Source organism: Aptenodytes forsteri, unplaced genomic scaffold (assembly GCF_000699145.1).
Source record: "Aptenodytes forsteri isolate BGI_AS27 unplaced genomic scaffold, ASM69914v1 Scaffold614, whole genome shotgun sequence".
In the NCBI taxonomy this organism is placed as follows: domain Eukaryota; kingdom Metazoa; phylum Chordata; class Aves; order Sphenisciformes; family Spheniscidae; genus Aptenodytes; species Aptenodytes forsteri.
Genome location: NW_008795777.1, coordinates 413,520 through 432,287, shown reverse-complemented (window position 1 = coordinate 432,287; position 18,768 = coordinate 413,520). Strand labels below are relative to the sequence as shown.

Below are 18,768 nucleotides of genomic sequence, written 5' to 3'. Positions count from 1 at the left end.
AACTTTAGTTAATTAAAAAAAAAAAAAAAAGAGCCCGAGATATTCAACATAGATCAAATCCAACTTCAGTTGAATGAAAACTACTGTAGCTAGCCTATTGTTTTATCCTCCCACCCCATTTGACGGCCTTTCTATTTTAAGGCAAGTACCTGCACTCCTGAGATTGTCAATTTAATACAGCATTTGGTAATACTACGAAGACATCCAGCCATGTGTGAATCCCAGTCTGACAAATAAATGGATCTCCAAATGCTATCATATTAGAATCTCTGGAATACCATCCCTTCTTGGTTCTTTGTAGTCCGGCTCATCGTTAACGGTGCAAGTGTGATCCCCTCTCAGCTTTATCTTCCAACTTTTCTGAATAGCACATTCTTCAGTTCCTGTGTTCCAGCCACACTGCTTTTCTACCTAGTTTCTATCTATACTCCAATTAGTTCCAGTTGTATTAATATACTAAAATTGGGACGTATCTTTTCGCTATAGGTTATCCTGTCCCAAGACACTTCTTTACCCATTTTTATATTCTCCTTACTTGATTTTCTTCCTTCTCTCCATCTAGAGGGATGAACATGACAGTCTTTTCCAAACTCCTGTTGTTATTATCTAGTTCAAAATGGTAATTAGTCATATCAGCCTGATCCCACAGGGCCAGTATTTCAACTGAGCAAACAGACCTGTTTGAACAGTCCCCTTTCAAGGAATGCTTCCTTCAAACACGTCAAAATCCTCCTACTAGTATCTATCTTGAGAACCATGCATTCTTCATTATTTTCACAAAGATGAGAATAACTCATTAAAGTTCACTTCAGCCTCAGTTTCTTTAAACATCTTTCCTGCTTAGCTTGGTGTAGTCATCTGCAACTTGTTTCACCAGAATTCAAAGTTATCACTTACCCTGATACAAAGAACAATCAGCGGACTCCATGCCAATATCTTCAGGATGTTTTTATCCCAAGTTTACATCCCAGATTCTGGCAAGCTACACATGCTTATTTCAAGATCTATTCTCATAAATGGCCTCTCTATTTTTATTAAGGGTTCACAATCTTAGAGGTCTTGGATGTTTAGCTGAATCTCTCATCTCTCTTTCATTCTTTCTTCTGATTTAGATCATTAAGTCTTCTAACCCTTTTTCCAGTTCTCTGTATGTCATCTCTTTCCCTTCTGGATTTCATTTTCTGGTTATCTCCATCATCCATTTCTCTTGTGCAGTTAGTTTCTTACATTGCTTCTCCATATTTTCTTCCCATGTGTTTCACTTGCCCATTTTTCAAATATCATTGACTGGCTCTTCCATTGCTAAGTCAATTCTGTAACCATAAAGACAGGAAGCAAACTGTTTCCCTGAATTACCTTGCACAATCTGAGATTTTCTCCTTGATTTTGTTTGGTGCATGCCTGCTTTTTCCTCCCTCTTCCATCACATCTGTAAACTCTCCCTACACTCTTCTTTAGTGGCACACTGCCCTTAAATTTTCTGTTATTTCTAACGAGTGATGGTGTATGTAGGAATACTTTCCCCCATACTTCTCCCCACTTACTATAACACACATTCCATTTCTGTGTCATGCCTCAATGCTATTATCACCTCGGTAACTATCGAAATCTTCTTTTCTTATTCCTAGTATTCAGGAAATAAGAGCAGTATTTCTGACCAACTTGTCCATTTCTTCCTCTTTGCTTGCTTTTGTGTCTGGCTGCTTTTTTTGCTTTAAAAAAAACAAAAGAAAACCCAAACAAAAACAAACCACAAAAAACCACAAAACTTTCTGCCTAGGTCATCTTTCTTCCCCCCTCCATAGAATCTGCTAAGTGTGCATCACTTGTGATCTATGTCAGGCAGCATTCCCCTCTGACCAAGTTGCATAAAGTAGCATTATATTTTAAATTGTGATTCCTTTCCAGAAATTGATTTCTAAAGGCATGGATAATGTAAAGCCTGAGACACAATAGTCAAACAACCTACTACTGAATCTACTAGTACTTTTTAGAAAAACAATCAAGTTTAAAAATTATTACAGTGTTTTCCTCTTCTTAGAACAGATGTGGCCTAGCAGACTGTCCTTTAGTTTGAGTGCACTGTTTGAACAGGGTAGGGAACAGATAAAAATAATAAAAGATGGGATTGCTCAATTAAAAATTTTAATATGTCTACACACTTCTGAATATTTCAGGTTGATTTATCCAGAATGTCATCGGCTGGTTGTATTAAACTGTGCGTAATACTGGCCTGTTGGAAAATTTGAATATGCTTCTTCTTTAAGATAAATGTTCCTAGCAATAAATAAAAAAAATGCAGTTAGTAAATGTTTTCTTATTATAATATAGAAGTAACCTGTGAAACCTAAAGAAGATCTAATGCATAAACACTCATAAATGCTCATAAAATTCAGAATTATTAGAAATGGAATTTAATATAACTAGATCTTTTTCTCCAAAATGTATGACACGTCTCAATATAGGAAACTTTTTTTTCATCCTAAAATAACCTACCAAAAATCTCACAATGAAAACCTAAATTAGCACAATTCCAAATTTTTGCTTTCGTAACAGGAAAGCATCAGGTACTGGAAATTCTTTTGCAAAATGTATGCATGCATGCATGATGAAAAAAAAGGAAAAAAAAAAAAGACTGGAAGAATAGAACACTGAATCACTTGGGTTTGATTTTTTTTTCCCTTCACATATTATCTTCCTCCTTTCCCATTAGAGCAGACACAAGACCTGTCCACCAAGACATGTCCAGTGGTTAGCTAAAGAATCATCTAGTTTTGTCATACATAATGGAAAAGCTCCATTTGTGCCATTAGCTTAACCCTGAGCTATCAGAAACTGGCAGTTCTACTGATACCCATCCTTTTTTGTTTCAGAAAACTAAGGTAAATTAAAGAAACACGTACTGTTTTACACCTGATAATATAATTTTCTGCATAGTTAATTGTATTTATTCTCCATTTTGCTATCTATATAAACAGTCTGTTGTCAGTGGAACACTTTTAAGAATTCCAGCTACTAAATTCATACAAGTCAGTAACAATCATAACTTACTCTTTGAAGATTGTTTAAATAGTACTGAAAAACACTTAAGCTGAACTGTTGATTTTTTTAGAAGTATAAACTTGTTACAAGTGTATTAAAAAAGTAACGAAAAATACAAGTAAAAAAGCTCTTTGAAAGCCAAGCTATTGTGTTAATGGTAAAGAGTTTTATTTGAAACGAAGGAAACTCTTTTGGTACTTACTTTGATTTCTGCTCCTGAGATAGCTCTGCGTTTATGTTATCTAAAACTTGGCGGCGTTCCCGATTCTGTCGTTGTTGATGCCGCTCTAAAACCAACTGCGCTCTTGCAGCCTGTATACTTTGCCTGTCCCATTCAGCATCTCTTAGGCGTTCTTCGTCTTTTAGTCTCTACAGGAGTGAAAAAAATGCTTCATTTTCTCTTTGTTCAAAGATGAAACAGTATATATAAAGTCTGACTGGTAAATTCATCCAAACAAACTTGCTTGCCTTTACAGAACACTAGGGGTAGCATCTGAAATAGGGAGAAAAAGAGAACGCTTCCAAACGAGGTAGGAACCCATGCATTAGGCAGAAGTAAGATATTGCAGATGAGAAAGCTATCCTTTTCCAGGGAGCAAGACAGACTCCTACCTCTGCACAAGGTAAGAAAATTAGGATCTGCTGCCTGGCAGAAGTAAGTTAATCAGTGGATTACTATTTCTCTCTGACATATTAGCGTGCTCTAAAAACCCAGAGCATCAGGACAGAATTTTTTTTTTTTTTTTTTTTTTTTAAGTTCTTGTTAGCAGGAGTTCTAATTTCTTGAGGTCAGAAGTCAGTAGACATCAGTATGGCTTAGAATATAGCTAACTCAGTGTAATAACTGAGCCGCCAACACCAGATGAGTACATCCAAACTGCTTTTTCCTCTGCCCCTGTTATACTATCACTTCCTCACTTCTTGTCTGACATCACATTGAACTGATTCAAGAAACCAGGCCTGCAAAAAACTCACTTTTCTTGGTGGGGCTCATTTTCTGCCAGCTTAACTACTTGAATGGGTTCACTTTAGGGTCATAGGAGAGCGAGCCAGGAAAATGACAATTCTAAATTCAGCTTTAATAACAGCCATAGATAAGACATAGTGTAGCATACGGTATTATAGGGATTAAAAAATAAAATTGAACAGCTATTCATTAGCTGTTATGAATCCAGGCTCTGCACTGAATGAGGTAAGTAGCATCCTACTTCACAATACCTAGGCCTGTACACTCGTAACTGCATAGGAAGGGTAGATTTCTTCATTTTGATTGCCTGCTTCCATAGACCTTTAGAGCAGCACTTATTAGCAATATTTAGTTTTTCTATTGTAATTCTATCCTAGAGCATGGCTCATAGTTGTGTGGGATGGTAGAAAGGCTGCATTCATGAACTTTTAAGACTATGAAATATGCATGAGCAGGATCACTGGACCTGCTCTACTTGTCTTGCTCAAGTACCCTTGAGCATGAGAACACTGCTCCGGCCTGCCCTGCCTTCACCCTCAGCTCCTGGCTCTTCCCCTATGGAGCAGCCCATTCCTGCTCATCCCTTGCAGGCAGCTCGTGCAGTCTCCAGTCCTAAACCACACCATGAAGCCTGGGTGTTGGGCTGTGCAGGACCTTGCTCCTCAGCTGGGCCACCATGGACCATGCCCCAAGATCCCCCAGGCCCCTTGGCCCTGGGCTCCACAGCAAACTTCCTCCCAGCCCAACTCCAGGGCTCCAGCCCACTCCTGCTGCTCCATGACATTTCCCAGCTGCTTCGGAGACACTGTATTCAGTTTGATGGATTAAAGTTTGGGTAAAATTCAGATCAATGGAAAACACAGTCTTACAATGGGACGTGCAGGGCAAACAAAAACATTTTCTTCTACAAACATTGTCTATAATATTATTACAACCAGAAATACAGAATATGCACATAAGCTTAAATACCAGTTTCTCCAGAACTTGTTGCTGTTGAGAGTAACGGATTGCCATCAGCTGATCCTGATTCATTCCCTTCCATCGATCTGTGATCACACGATGTCTACCAAAGGAACTGACTGCTTGTTCAGGGTTTTCGGAAAGCAAGTTTCCTTGAAGGAGACTGGAAATTTCATCCATGTCATCTTTCATTTTTTGATACTTTTCCAACTTCTTTCTCTCAGCTAGTTCAGCAGCCTAAAGTCAGTGAAAGGAGAGAACTGATAGTTTTTCCAAGAGAAAATATTAACTAAGGGATGCGACAAAGTTAGCATATCATAACAGATTTCTTTCCCATTTGCATGCAGTTGTCAACAGCATCACATACGAATACTATGATCATGGTTCTATTGGCTAAGGTTGAAAATCTAATAGTATACATTTCTTTAATGTTGTCATATCACATACAGCAAGTAATTTGGGGAAAAATAATTTTGTTTTATAAGAAAAGCCAGAATTAAATAAAAAATAGTTTCACATTTATCCACAAGCAAATACCAGTTGATATTTGGAGGCCAGACACAATTTTGAAGAAATTTACAATAAAAATTTACTATCTTGAATCACTAGCCTTGATTTATATTACATGTTAAATCTACACAGAGACCATGGTTAAGCACTCATAACAAACAAACAGACAGGAGATACCTGTGTTAAGCCTGAAGATGCAGCCTTGAATCTGTTCCCTTTGCTGATACAAAATGCAAACTTGAATCATATTATGTGAATATATCTGTAGTATTAGAAATCAGAATATGCATTTCCTATGGAAATCACTGTTCCTAATGTCCACTATAAGGTCATAGTCACCTATTCAGAGGAAATTTTCCCCTTACAAAACTCCAGAAAGCAAATGATGATTTTATGAATCATATTATGTGAATATATCTGTAGTATTAGAAATCAGAATATGCATTTCCTATGGAAATCACTGTTCCTAATGTCCACTATAAGGTCATAGTCACCTATTCAGAGGAAATTTTCCCCTTACAAAACTCCAGAAAGCAAATATGATGATTTTACTTCAAAGTAAAATTTTACTTTGAAGTAAAATCCTTTACCTTCCAAAGAAGAATTAGGCTAAGTAAACTAATTTGAAGTAGAATGATAACGCTATGCATCATCCATTTCTAATCCTGTCTTGTTCTTCTGTAACGCGTAAACTAAACCATCTGGAACAATGCATAGTGCCAGCTTCCATCTGGACAGAGGACAGGTAACCTCCTTCTTGCTAGGCCACAAAGAGCACAGGTTGCCAGACCTGTCTCTCGCATATGTAGTTTTACGCATATATTTTGGCTGCAACAGATCAGTGGATACCTCTCTCTCGAGTTTGTCCAAGATTGTCTCATGCTCTGTTCAAAAATCACTGGCTTGAGAATATTCACTTTATGAGTTCAGTAGAAGAGCTCTGTACTTTTCTTGCCGATTAGTAGTTCACTGGTTGGCACACACACGTTTAGAAAGTGGATAAGGACAAATGAAAAATGAAGGGTTATGCATCAAGAAAGTCATAGCAGGTAAAATAGTCTTCTACGGCATATAAGGTGAAGTTGAAAATTAGCAGGCAGAGTAACTAGAAGATACAAACAACTGAGAATGACAGGACTATCTAGACACACGTGTGGGAACCTGTTCCTTTGCAAATGTTATGGAGAAGAATCCTAACTTGGCAAGCACAGTGATCCACGCCACCAGAGGAGACTGCTAACCTGGGTTTATCTCTACATTTATATTTATGGGCTTCGAGTTTGGATGACAGCAGTTCTCCCAAATCATCAGGCTGTCAAAGAGTGACTTCTATTTGCTCCAAGCAAAGATGCACAACAACCTGTCAGGGACTGGACAGAAGAAGAAATAACAAATAATACCAAGTACCATATCCTAGATTAATAAACTCCATGGCTGAAAACAGCCTTGAGGTTTCCATCAAAATAACGAAAGTATCTGATGTGCAAACAAACTAATAAAAGATAAATTCATTTTTTTAGAATTATAAATTAGCTAAGCCACAGTTCAACTTAGGTGATGCAGATTTTTAGAATTGTAAATTAGCTAAGCCACAGTTCAACTTAGATGATGCAGAAACCCTCATATTTAAAAATACTTACCAGCCATCTAATAGGAACGTACACTCTAGTCTAGAGCAAGAAAAGAATGTCTGCTTTTAGACAAATGGAAAAACTCAAGCAAATCAAATTTCAAGTGGCAAAACACCAACTTCAGATCTAGTAATTACTGGCTCTGCCATCATAACATGGAATAATACACTGGAAACTAAAGGCCACTTTTTCATCTCACTGAAGTCAGTGAGTACAATTTTTACCAGAAGTTTAAAGCAATTTTTTTAATCCAAAATGTGTTTCCCTGAAGTTCTTTTTTCCTTCAGAAGAGTCAATAATAACTTGACAGGAACTACGACATTACAATTTCCAAGAAAAAAAGAAAACAAAAAACCCAAAGATTTTCAATCATCCGATATTTTTGGTACACTGAACCAGAATATCTGGGTATGTACTTCTAGCTTATTAATACTATGAATCGAGCAATTATTTTTAGTTCTGAAAATGCTCCAGAGTAAATCACATTTTTTAACTGAAAGTCCTTTTGGATGGACCTCACATAATTACTGGCCTCAAAGCTTAAAATGTGTAATTTTTATTTAGATCACTTTATTAATGTCACTCCACTGTGATCTAGCAACAGATCCAAAAAAGGCACTTAGACCTTGTAACCCTAACCTTCTCAGCAAGGGGGAGAGCCTAAAATTTCTGAGCTGCCTGGGAATCTTACTGGAGGAAACTCCCAGCTCTGTGCATAGCCATGCGTGTAGCACTACTATGCAATGATTAATGACACTGTAAAAGAAAGATTTTAAACTTGGAAAATGCATCAGATTTAACCTATCAAGTCAAATCCCTAATAAAACATAATTCATTGGTGTAGCATGGAAGAAAAAAACAGATGCACAAATAGATGCTCCTTCATTTATTTTGATTTGTGATCCAACATTATATACCTTCCCTACTACTAAATGGCTCCTTTCGCTGTTGATTCAAGTCATGAAGCAAAAGAAGAAATGCACATAGAAGCATTACGAGGCCAGGACTTCACATGCTTAGAATAAGACCAAGTCTCAAGTGTGTCAGGAACTAACTAATGCCAACACAGGACTAAAGGAATACACAGCTTCTGAAGTCCTTATCACTAAGTCACAAAGCTCACAGATGACCAGAGTGACCTATCCAGGGTCTTAGGAACTTGTGAAAGAAGTATTATTAATCTGTACAGTAAATACAACTCCTTTGTCTGTCTTATACAGACACTTATCTCATAGTAGAGAATTGCACATCCAGCACATTCAAGCTAGGAACTTCTGCTTAGCAAGGTCTGTTAAAAATCAGTACGTGCACTACATTTCCTCATGCCTGAAAACGTGGTAAAAATGTTGAAATATTGGTGATTCTAGACATTGAATATCAAGAATAGGATGTAAGTGATAAAAGATATTTGCACAGCACAGTTCAAAGAATGATGAAAAGTTACCATTCTTCTTCTATGTTTAGGCACTCAAATATTTCATTTCAGGTGAAAGAAAAAGGCTCCACAGTTAATGCAAATACATAATTTACTCAAAGCCTCAAAAGCTATTTCTCTGAAGTGGCTGCTGGCTCCGAATGTGTTAGTAATGACATAATGTTGAGTGAATAAGGAACCAGAATAACGCCATCAAATGTCCATGGTAACAACATTATCGGGAAAACTATCAAGCTGTTGTGGTATGCCCAGGAATAAATTCTAGCTACATAAGGTCTGTAAGATTGTTAACAAGTCTATAAATATGACGTCATTAAATTAGAGATCTTCTGTAATCACATCCTCTCATGTTCTTAGCATTATCTACAAAGTGTCTTGGAAATGACTCAAGTCCTGTGCTATATAAAGCAAGAAGACTCTTTCTTTCTAATTTCAAGAATACAATCAGTGTATCTACCACTGTACTGCTAAACTGGGCATTCCCAAGTGTTATTATCCTTAGTGAGGAACCTCCTTCTGCAACAGTAAGATTCTGCTATGGAATCACAATCACATCAAAAGAAGTGAAAAACGTTATCTTCTAGTCAGGACTCTGGGTAGCCTTCATTTCTGTTACCTGGCCTGCCAAATTAAAACGCTACTTACATATGAATGACTTCAGAAGGAATAACTGACAGTTTAAGTTAGTAGTAAAAGTCTTCTCTTATACCAAGGACAAAAGCAATGTTGGTATTCCTGATTAAGACATACTTAGGTGAGAGAAAATCTGAAAGGAAGGATAGCATTAATTTTCTAGACACTACACACACTTAAAATGCTTACAGTACAGGATCCTTCACCACTGGGAAATACGGTACCAAACATATCATCAATTCATTGTCCTGCTAATTAATTCCAGACGAACAAAAAGAACCATTAGCAATAAGCTTGTCAGCAGTAAAGTCATTGGCAGTGGTATTATGGTAAGTGGAGGAAGCTGAACCACTCTCACAGGGGGCAGCAACATCAAATCCTGTAACGAAGGGAGGCTGTGATGAACTGAGATACCCTACCTTCAGTCGTCTGCTGGGATTCTTTACCGATTGACTAGCAGACTGACTAAAAAATGTTTCTCCTGGAGTACGTGACTTGCTGGGTTTTATGTTGTTTTTTTTTGTTTGGGTTTGTTCTTTTTTTTTATTTAAATATTTTATTTTTTTACATCCCCTAAAGATACTGGCAACCTTAAGGATTACAGATGATGGCCATGGAGATAATGATTGATCCAAAGCTAAATTCTAGGAAATGTCTTCCTCTCTGAAGATGCATTCCCATATTATAATTTATCCAAATTACAATAACTGCGGGTTGCCTTAGAAAGGGTGGGTTTGCTTTCTCCCTTCCTTTACTGCCACCTCAGACTGTACATTCACTCCTCCCAGTCAGATCTAGCAGTCACTCATTCTAGACCAGAGTTCATTTTCTTTTGAATTTGAGAAATGATCTAACACATCCTGAAGCTTCACGATCATTAGATCCACTGCAAGAGACACAGCAGAAAAAAATTAATGAAACTTGGGGAACAGCAAAAAGGAGTTCCGCTTCTGGCAGTCACTGACAGGTAGAGCAGATGTGGGTAGAGCAAAACACAGTGTCAGACTGCACCTTCAAGAGATTAAGGTCTTCAAACCAGCTACTCAGAATGCTGAAACTGCTGGAGACTTCTGTTCTATGCATCTGAGGTCAGATACAGAGATTTATTCTGTGAAGTTCATTCTCAGGCTGAATGCCCTAGTTTTCTCTCTTGGGAAAAAGATGCATAGAAATTCCCTCTGTAACATAGCTTTCTCTTAAAGACAACATCACTGAAAGGCCTGGCAACCTGAAACCTCTGGCTCACATGTTTAATAAAGAAAAGCAGCAACTGTGCCAGCATATCATTTCAGGGAAAAAGAGCTTTTCTCAACCATTCAGCAAAAAAAGGAAATGCTGAAAATGGTATCGTGGTCTTAACTACCTCAGAAAGAAAGAAAAAGAGCTGCAAGCTGTAACTCCAATCTATACAACATAGCAAGGGACAGTAAGAACTAAGAGGAGACTGTTGCCCCAACCTCTGTTATCATGCCTTTATGTCAGAAAAAACAAAGAGCAAGTCTTTTTTATATATTTAATATGCACACAAGGCAAGTAGAATGTACACACCCAAACATTAAAAACCACACCAAACACAAACCTCCCACCCCATCCCCAAACCGTGTCACAAATTCAGGAATTTTTACATGGAATCAATTGGTATGACAACAATTATTCGGGATACTAGAGCTACCCTAAGTGCGCCAGCCACTTAGGGTACTTTTGTGGCTATTCATATAAAATACTGTTCAGCAGCCATGACTTCAAGCAGTAAAAGCCTTTTCAATTACCTTGGGATATCTATAAACAAAATTATATGCCAAATGTGCCCTGAAAGGCTCAAGCAACACTTACCAAAGGCTTGCACGCTTATAGACTTAACCCAAAAGATACCATACTCGATGTAGGTAATTTATATGTGGCTTATTTTGTTGTGACTAAATAAATTTAAAGCTAATTGTTGTGGTTTAACTTCAGCTGGCAACTGAGCACCACAGAGCCGCTCGCTCACTCTCCCCGCCCCAGTGGGATGGTAAAGACAGTTTAATGGGACAGAAAAGGAAGGGAAAATAATAATGATGATAATAATGATAAAAGAATACACAAATCAAGTGATGCACAATGCAATTGCTCACCCCCTGCCGACCGATGCCCAGCCAGTCCCCCAGCAGCGGCTCCCCCAGCCAGCTTTCCCCCAGTTTATGTACTGAGCATGATGTCACACGGTATGGAATGTCCCTTTGGCCACTTTGGGGTCAGCTCTCCCAGCTGGTGCAGCTTCTTGTGCACCTCCAGCCTTCTCAGTCGGTAGAGCATGGGAAGCTGAAAAGCCCTTGACTAGTGTAAGCACTACTTAGCAACAACTAGAACATCGGTGTGTTATCAACATTATTCTCATCCTAAATCCAAAACACAGCACTGTACCAGCTACTAGGAAGAAAATTAACTCTATCCCAGCCGAAACCAGGACACTAATTCACACCAAATATAGTTTAAGCAAACTAATAGTGTCCATGTAGCCCTTTGAGCTGTATGTATAAGCTGAATGGAAAAAAAAAACTGTGCAGTAAGATAAAGAACTGGAGCATGACAGATAATGGTATTAAGACAGACAGAGAAAGGTTCATGACATGTTTCAGTAGGTTCCAAAGCATGCTTGGAACCAAGAGACATGTATGCAAATACCAAGGAAGAAGCCAAAGTGCCAAAAACAGTGGGTGTGGGGAATTAACATAAGCAATAAAGACAAAAAGCTACTGGTAGTAATGTTTCCACACAAGCAAAAAGAAAAACAGGCAGACACAGCTAAGATTATCCAATGACTGATACAAAACCAGAAGGAAGCATGGGAGACTTTTGCTGTACCCCAGTTGACAGACTAAAAGTCCCGGAGATACTGGGGAGTTGTTGCTGCCCTCTAGTCAGCAAGGAGAGAGAATTTTGGCAGAGGGTAACTAGACAGAGGATAGCGAGATCCTTGCAGAGGACAAAGTGAATAAATTCTGTCTTCCAATTATTGAAACAGCCTTGGAAATTAGCTGCTAAGAAACCTTTACGAAAACATCATTACTCATTGTACTTTTGCTCATCTTATTTTCCTTCTGTGTCTCCACTTTTTTTAAAAACAAACAAACCAACCCAACATTAATTTACCTGGGTTTTCTTGAAATCTTTAGTAGCTGCACAAACAGCACGCCTGCTTTCTTCTTCTTTTCGTTGTTGCTCCATAGTCTTTTGGTCAAGTTCAATCCTACTCTTGTCATAAAGATCATCTAAATGAATTAAAATGAAATTTAGTCAATATTCATGGACACGATGTGCCATATGAGTAAGCTACTATAAGACACAGAGAGAGAGAGAAAGACAGACAGACAGACAGAGAAGCTACAGATACAGTAGGCTGAATTACATAACTATTTCTGAATCCTACCAGAGCAGCTTTCCATCTTGGAATTTCAGGTGACTCATGAAATCACTTTATTACGTAACCCGTCTTGTCTCAACAGTTAGACAAAGTTAAAATGAAAAAGTATGTTAAGTACTGCAGAAAAAAATGTTTCATGACAAGCTAGAAAAGAAAAATCAGTATTATTTTGTCTGCTCTAGAATAGTAAAGATTGAACAATTTGGTCTGATGAAGTAAACATACCATCTAGCATGCAAAACATAGATGGTTTTTCAGAATGCTCTGATACTTCATTTGAGGCATAAAACAGAAATGAAATCATCATGTTATTAAAAATACATTTCTTAAGTGAGATATTGAATACATTAGAGCTTGTAAAGTAAAAACTGCTGCAGTATTTCTAAAAGCAGAATATTGAATATTCTGAATATATTCTGAATATATACTGAATCATAGCAGTAAAATACTGCTATGTCAGACTCTGACACAATAGGCTATACCATAGTTTTGTCAGATACACCAGAATTTCAGAAAAAGCAGATTAAAACCTTATTATCTTCTTTTGTTACCTGCAAATTTTTGATCAGCTAATGCATTCTTCCAGTCTCTCTGTTGCTGAAGAGACCACTCTCTTAACTGCTCCTTTTGAAATTTCATCCTCTGATCATAGTTTAAGTCTTCACCCATAAACTTCTGCAAGCCAGATACAGTACATCGAGGATCATTGTCTGAAAGTCGAGCAGGTCTATCCTTCTTTAGGGCTTGCGGATCAGACAGGTCAAATTCACGTCTTGTTTCTGGCTTCTGAAAATTCTTCTGAAATTCACTGATAGCCTTATTTATGTTTCTGATATCATTTTTCTGACGTTCCTCTAACATACACATGATCTTGTCATTTTGCTTCATTTCATTAGCTAGAGAAAAATGAACACAATGAAAATACAATTCTTAGAAGTGCACGTGTCATGGAAGTGCGCATGTAAGATGGAAAATAAAATTCTGAAGAGGAATAAATAGAATGTCTTCAAACTTTTATACCTTAGGAAGGAGTATTTGATCTATGTGTACCAGCCCAGCAAACACTCTAATGTTAGTAATACTTACTTATAAAATACTTCCAGTTTTATATTAATCAGTTGTCTTATTAATGTTACAATGAAATATATGCATGTGAAACAGACAATAAGAAATACTTCTAGAACTATGAGGTTTCATTTGAGTAAAACTTGCAGTAACACATGAAATGTACTGTACATTAATTCTTCTCATTTAGTTTACAGTTACAACTGAAATACATTGTTGCTTGTCAAGAAAAAAATTAAAATCGGGCTCCCAATGAAAGGAATATAGATAGCTGTTTCATAGTTCCAATGATTTTTCTAATCATAGCACCAAAAGAATTGGCTGGCACTAACAGTTTTTGAAGAGCTTAATAGCTCTTGCCCATTTAATCAAAATGCTGTAACTGATGTAGTTTTAAAGGAAAAAAAAAAAGTAACAAAAAACCCCAACTCAAAACTAGCCATTCTAGCCATTTAAATATAATTCACAAGAAAAGATCATTTCCTCTGCTGCCAGACTACACATTGCTTCTGGCAGTTTCCTAGGAGTCAAGAGTCTGACAGGTATTCTGCCAGGAAAATCACAAGCAGCCGTAGAAGCACAGCATGGAAGTTGGCAGCTCCATTCTAGCTCTTCTTGAAACCCACGGAGAGCTCAGTCTGTGCGACCTTTTCACATGATACCACAGGAAAGCATTCCAAACACAGAGGGCCACAAAGGGTTTTGAGGTCAGGGGACATGGCTGAAATACTTGTGTGGCTATGTGTTCTGACTCAGCAATGGCTCCTACTTACAGACCTGTTGTACATGACTCATGTTTCTAGCAATAATAATCTATAGAGGATTCTATAGAATCTATACATTCTACTTAAGAATAGCCAGACAGAACATGGGCTTACTCTACAGGAAAGCAATCAAACAAATTTGCCACTACTATTCTGAAAAGAACAGTATGAAGTAATTAAGCTTTTTTAAAATGCTCCCCTATCTTCAGGTCTCTAAACAATGCTATTTGTCAACACTTATTAAAGGAAAACACTGAAAATTCTGGCCTATTAGGAAATGTATACCAGTTTAATCATGTCAATATAAATCTTCAGATACTGAGGAAAACACATACTGTACCAATGCAAATGTATGAACATAAATAGGACTACACATTATAGTATTCAGTTTGTATGTCTGAATTTGGAGAAAAACCTACAATTGCGCTTATATATATATATATCTCTTGATTGATAGATTTATATAGGTAGAGACATATAGCAAGAGTCAAGGAGATAGGCTCCATTTGGAAATAAATATGTCTGTTTTGAAATACTTCAAGGGAAAAAGCAAGCAGGAAACAGATAGTAAATTACATTTAACTCTTCACAGAAATATCAGAATATCTATGAATATACCAAGTTCTTCATTTTGTGCTTTTTCAGCTGCTTCTTGAATTTTCCTATCCTTGACCTGGGTATCCAATGTATCTTTATCAACCTATTAAAATGAAAAAAAGCAGTTCTTTAAAAGATACTATGTTTTAACCATTAAAAACAGGCATTGTCAAGCTACATTCATTCACAGTTGTAAGAGAATGATATAAGACCACTACCAACAGAGCATATACACCTCACAATTCAATGCAGGCAACGTAAAAAGAAAATTCAGAAACAGCAATATTCTTGTTTGTTTGCTTCATTTTAGTAATGATAGGTATATTCTTGCACCAAATCAGAACAAAACACCAAATTTACATGATATATAGAGCTATAAACATTTTAAGCTGCATTACACAGAATATGTTTTCCCCATTACAGCTGGCATTTTTACTTAGTTTTTCTTGGTTTTCTGCTTTCATTTATAAAGCGAGTAAGTATTTTGACAGTCAAGATGACCGGAAGTTGTAATAGTTCAGATTTGAAAAAAATACAGATGGTTCACTAAAAGTACATTGAAGAAATAATGGGGAATGGAAAGAAGTTTTCCAGTCTTATCTGATAGAGAGTGGGATTCATGTAGTTGCCAAAATGCAATATTGGGTGCCATTTGAGATACATGCAGACATCTACAATGAGCTGACAGATACAATACAGAATATTCACATCCCTGGAGAATGGTAGCTGAGCAAGGCATAATACCCTAGGGCATATCATCAAATGGTAGCAGCCACCTACGTTTTAGGCAAAAGAATTGGATCCCACATTTGTTGACAGAAGGTGGCAAATTAATAGGCAGAAACCTGGATTTCTTTTTTTTTTTACTGGTCAAATCACTTAATGTCTTTAAAAGATTTATCAAAAACCAATGACAATTCTTCAAGAATCTGGTAAACTATTTTGATAATCTTTGCCTAAAACCAGACCTAAACAGATCATGGCTGAAAATACACATTGTTAATGCTGTAAAGGACTTCTGACTATACCAATCAGGTAAAGAGGTAAATCTGTAAGCAAGGGTGAAACCATAAAGTATTCTACAGGGTATCATTGTCCAAAAACAATGATGTCGCCGGCATTAAATATCAACTCATTTAGAGGTCTCATTTGGGAAACCAAGCTTTCAGTGCAACTATAGGAAACACTGTTAAGAGAAATTCAATACGACTTCATTAGTAGTTTCTGGCAATAATACAGGTAAGTCAATGTATTGACTTGTGCGTGCAAATTCCGTTATGCTATCAGCTCTCTCGCATTAGAACAGCTTTCACTTGACAAGAATACATCCCTAAAACAACCTTCCTAGTCACATAAAGCTACAGGTTTAACTTTTAAGCATTAAAATAACAAATCCCCTACTATGAACAGTTTGAATCAGCTAATTTCTAATCTTCTTGTATTTATGTATAATAGTTCATATATAAATGGGAAGTAATTTTTCATTTGGACTACTCATCTGAACTCTTTTGGGAAATTACTGATTTACTGAGGATAAATTCTTAAATCTGTAAGTGAAGTGAGCAGTATCTTACTTTTCCATTACTCAGATGAGGAAACAGATACAGAAGTCAAAGTAATAATAAAACTAGTAATAATCAAGAAAGAACCCTAAAATCTCAGTTCCCATTCTACTTTCCAGTCAGTATATTACCTCCCTGTTTTTGAACTACTTAATCCCTGCTTAAGGATTTGTGGTGTCTAAGTCAAATACCACCTTGATTTTTTAATTTTGTCAGAGACAGCTGCTCAGCTAAACTGGTGAGAGAGAGAGAGAGAGAGGGAAAGCAAAGAATCTAAAACCACATTGGAAATACTGATATAGTTTATCTCTGTATAGATTTGTTGACCCTTCATGCTTTGGACTTGGCCTAGCTTAAAAGCACAACAATAGCCCTTTCTGTCAGCAGTCATTGTTCATCCAATGAATAAGGTACATTGAATGATGTTAACCAAAATATTTACAAAATTCCTCCAATGGGCTCTCCTTCATTTTCGATGTTTGTCTCATGCAAATGTATCTATCAAAACCTGTCTGATAAGTTTGTTCTGCAAAAGTATTTGGGAAAGACCTTCAGATGGCGTACTTCAGTATTGCTCAATAAAGTACACCAAGATATGCTATTTCATTAGCTGAGAATTTATGGTTTACATTTCATTTTTAAGGCTCTAGAAAAGCCATCTTACAGAGAAATTATGTGTTTCCTGATGAAGAAAGTTGAACTATCTTACTATACCAATCCCACATCTGTTAAAAAAAGGTTATTGGCTCCTTCCACTTAAGTATATTGTTGGCTACTGTATGTGTCAGGATGCTGTATCAGGTGGACAACCTGTCCTGTTCATTAAGTGGGAACTGCTACTTTGCTGTGCAACTACAATGACTCCTGCATAAGAGTGACAAGAATAAATCCAAGGCACTGTCAGGGATAAGGTGAAGATATCTTTACACTGACTTGAGACACGTTTCCATACCTGAGACAAGATGGATCAAATTGACATCTGTTGCAATTCTACCAGTCCAATGAAGTCAATAGATGGGACTTATTTTCATCAATTCTAAATTTGATTCTCCGCTAGTTAATGCTCCAGCACTTACACGATATATGCATCAGCATAGAGCACTCAAAATACTTTACAAGCAAAATGTAAACTTACTGCACCTCACAGCACTCTTCCCTCCACGCACACACACAGAACCTTAATGTGGGCCTTTGGACACATTACAGGAAGATTAAATGAACTATTTCATCCAAAATTTAAATAGGTATAAAATACAACACAATTTTCTGACGTTCAGCGTGCAAACTGCATAGGGGACTCCAGAGAAAAGCCGCCAGACTGAAGCTATCATCCCCACAAATCTTCACAGACTGAAGGGCGTTCACATTCTGACATCCACGCCAAGAAAAATCAGACACATCAGTTAATTCCATATACATAAACATGGCCTGATGGATCTGTCTTATTTTGCCTGATGCAAAATAGGGACCAATCGCAGGATCCCTTTCAGCAATAAGTCTCTCACGGCACCGATTCTAGCTTCTAGTGAGAATCAAACAGATGAGGGAAGTATCAGCACAGCAGAGAGGTAAAAACTACTTTTTATGCCACTTTTGTGTGAGCTGACTTTGCAAGTTTCTGGCTCACCCCTAAGTAAAGCATACTACATTGTTAACTCCTACACAGATACTGAAAGACGGGGCTTGATCTTTCAGTCCTGTTAAGGAAAAATGAAATCTTGCCCTTGAACCCTACAGCAGTGAGACCCAAGTCCCCCTCAGACTCTCTCACACACACCCCCCTCCCGCGACAGCTGCCAAAAATAACTGTTGACGATGCCTAGAGAGTATCAACTCGCTTTCACCACCAACTTTTTAAAAGCGCCTCAGCCCTCTAAAAGACGCACCAGGGCGTTTTCTCCGCGCTTCCCCCACCTGGAACCACGCGTGCTCGCACTCAGGAGGCGCTGAGGGGGCCCGCGCTCCCCGCAGGGTTGGGCCGGCTGCCTCCCGCCCTCCCCGGCCGGTACGGCTCCCCTCCCTGGTCTGCCCTCGGGGTCGCCCCCACTTTAGACCGATCTCCTCAGAACACATCGAAGCGGGGCGGGCGGCGCCGTCCCTCCCCGCTGCACCGCGGCCCGGGCGGGGGCTTGGGCCGCGCCCTCACCCCTATGGTCCGGACTCGCGCGTTGAAGATGCGGCTCTGCCGCTGCAGCGCCC

The 18,768-nt window shown here is 37.9% G+C and overlaps 1 protein-coding gene across 1 annotated transcript; it reads right to left on the bottom strand.

Moving 5' to 3' along the window:
• Nucleotides 1-2,195: 2,195 nt before the first annotated feature.
• RIBC2 (RIB43A domain with coiled-coils 2) lies at nucleotides 2,196-18,766 on the bottom strand (the record flags this gene model as incomplete). Its single annotated transcript, XM_009283649.1, has 7 exons — nucleotides 2,196-2,277; nucleotides 3,245-3,411; nucleotides 4,979-5,206; nucleotides 12,311-12,429; nucleotides 13,133-13,477; nucleotides 15,029-15,110; nucleotides 18,716-18,766. Coding segments are annotated over 7 exons (1,074 nt in total), but the record flags the coding sequence as incomplete, so codon positions are not given.
• Between the last annotated feature and the right edge of the window lie 2 nt (nucleotides 18,767-18,768).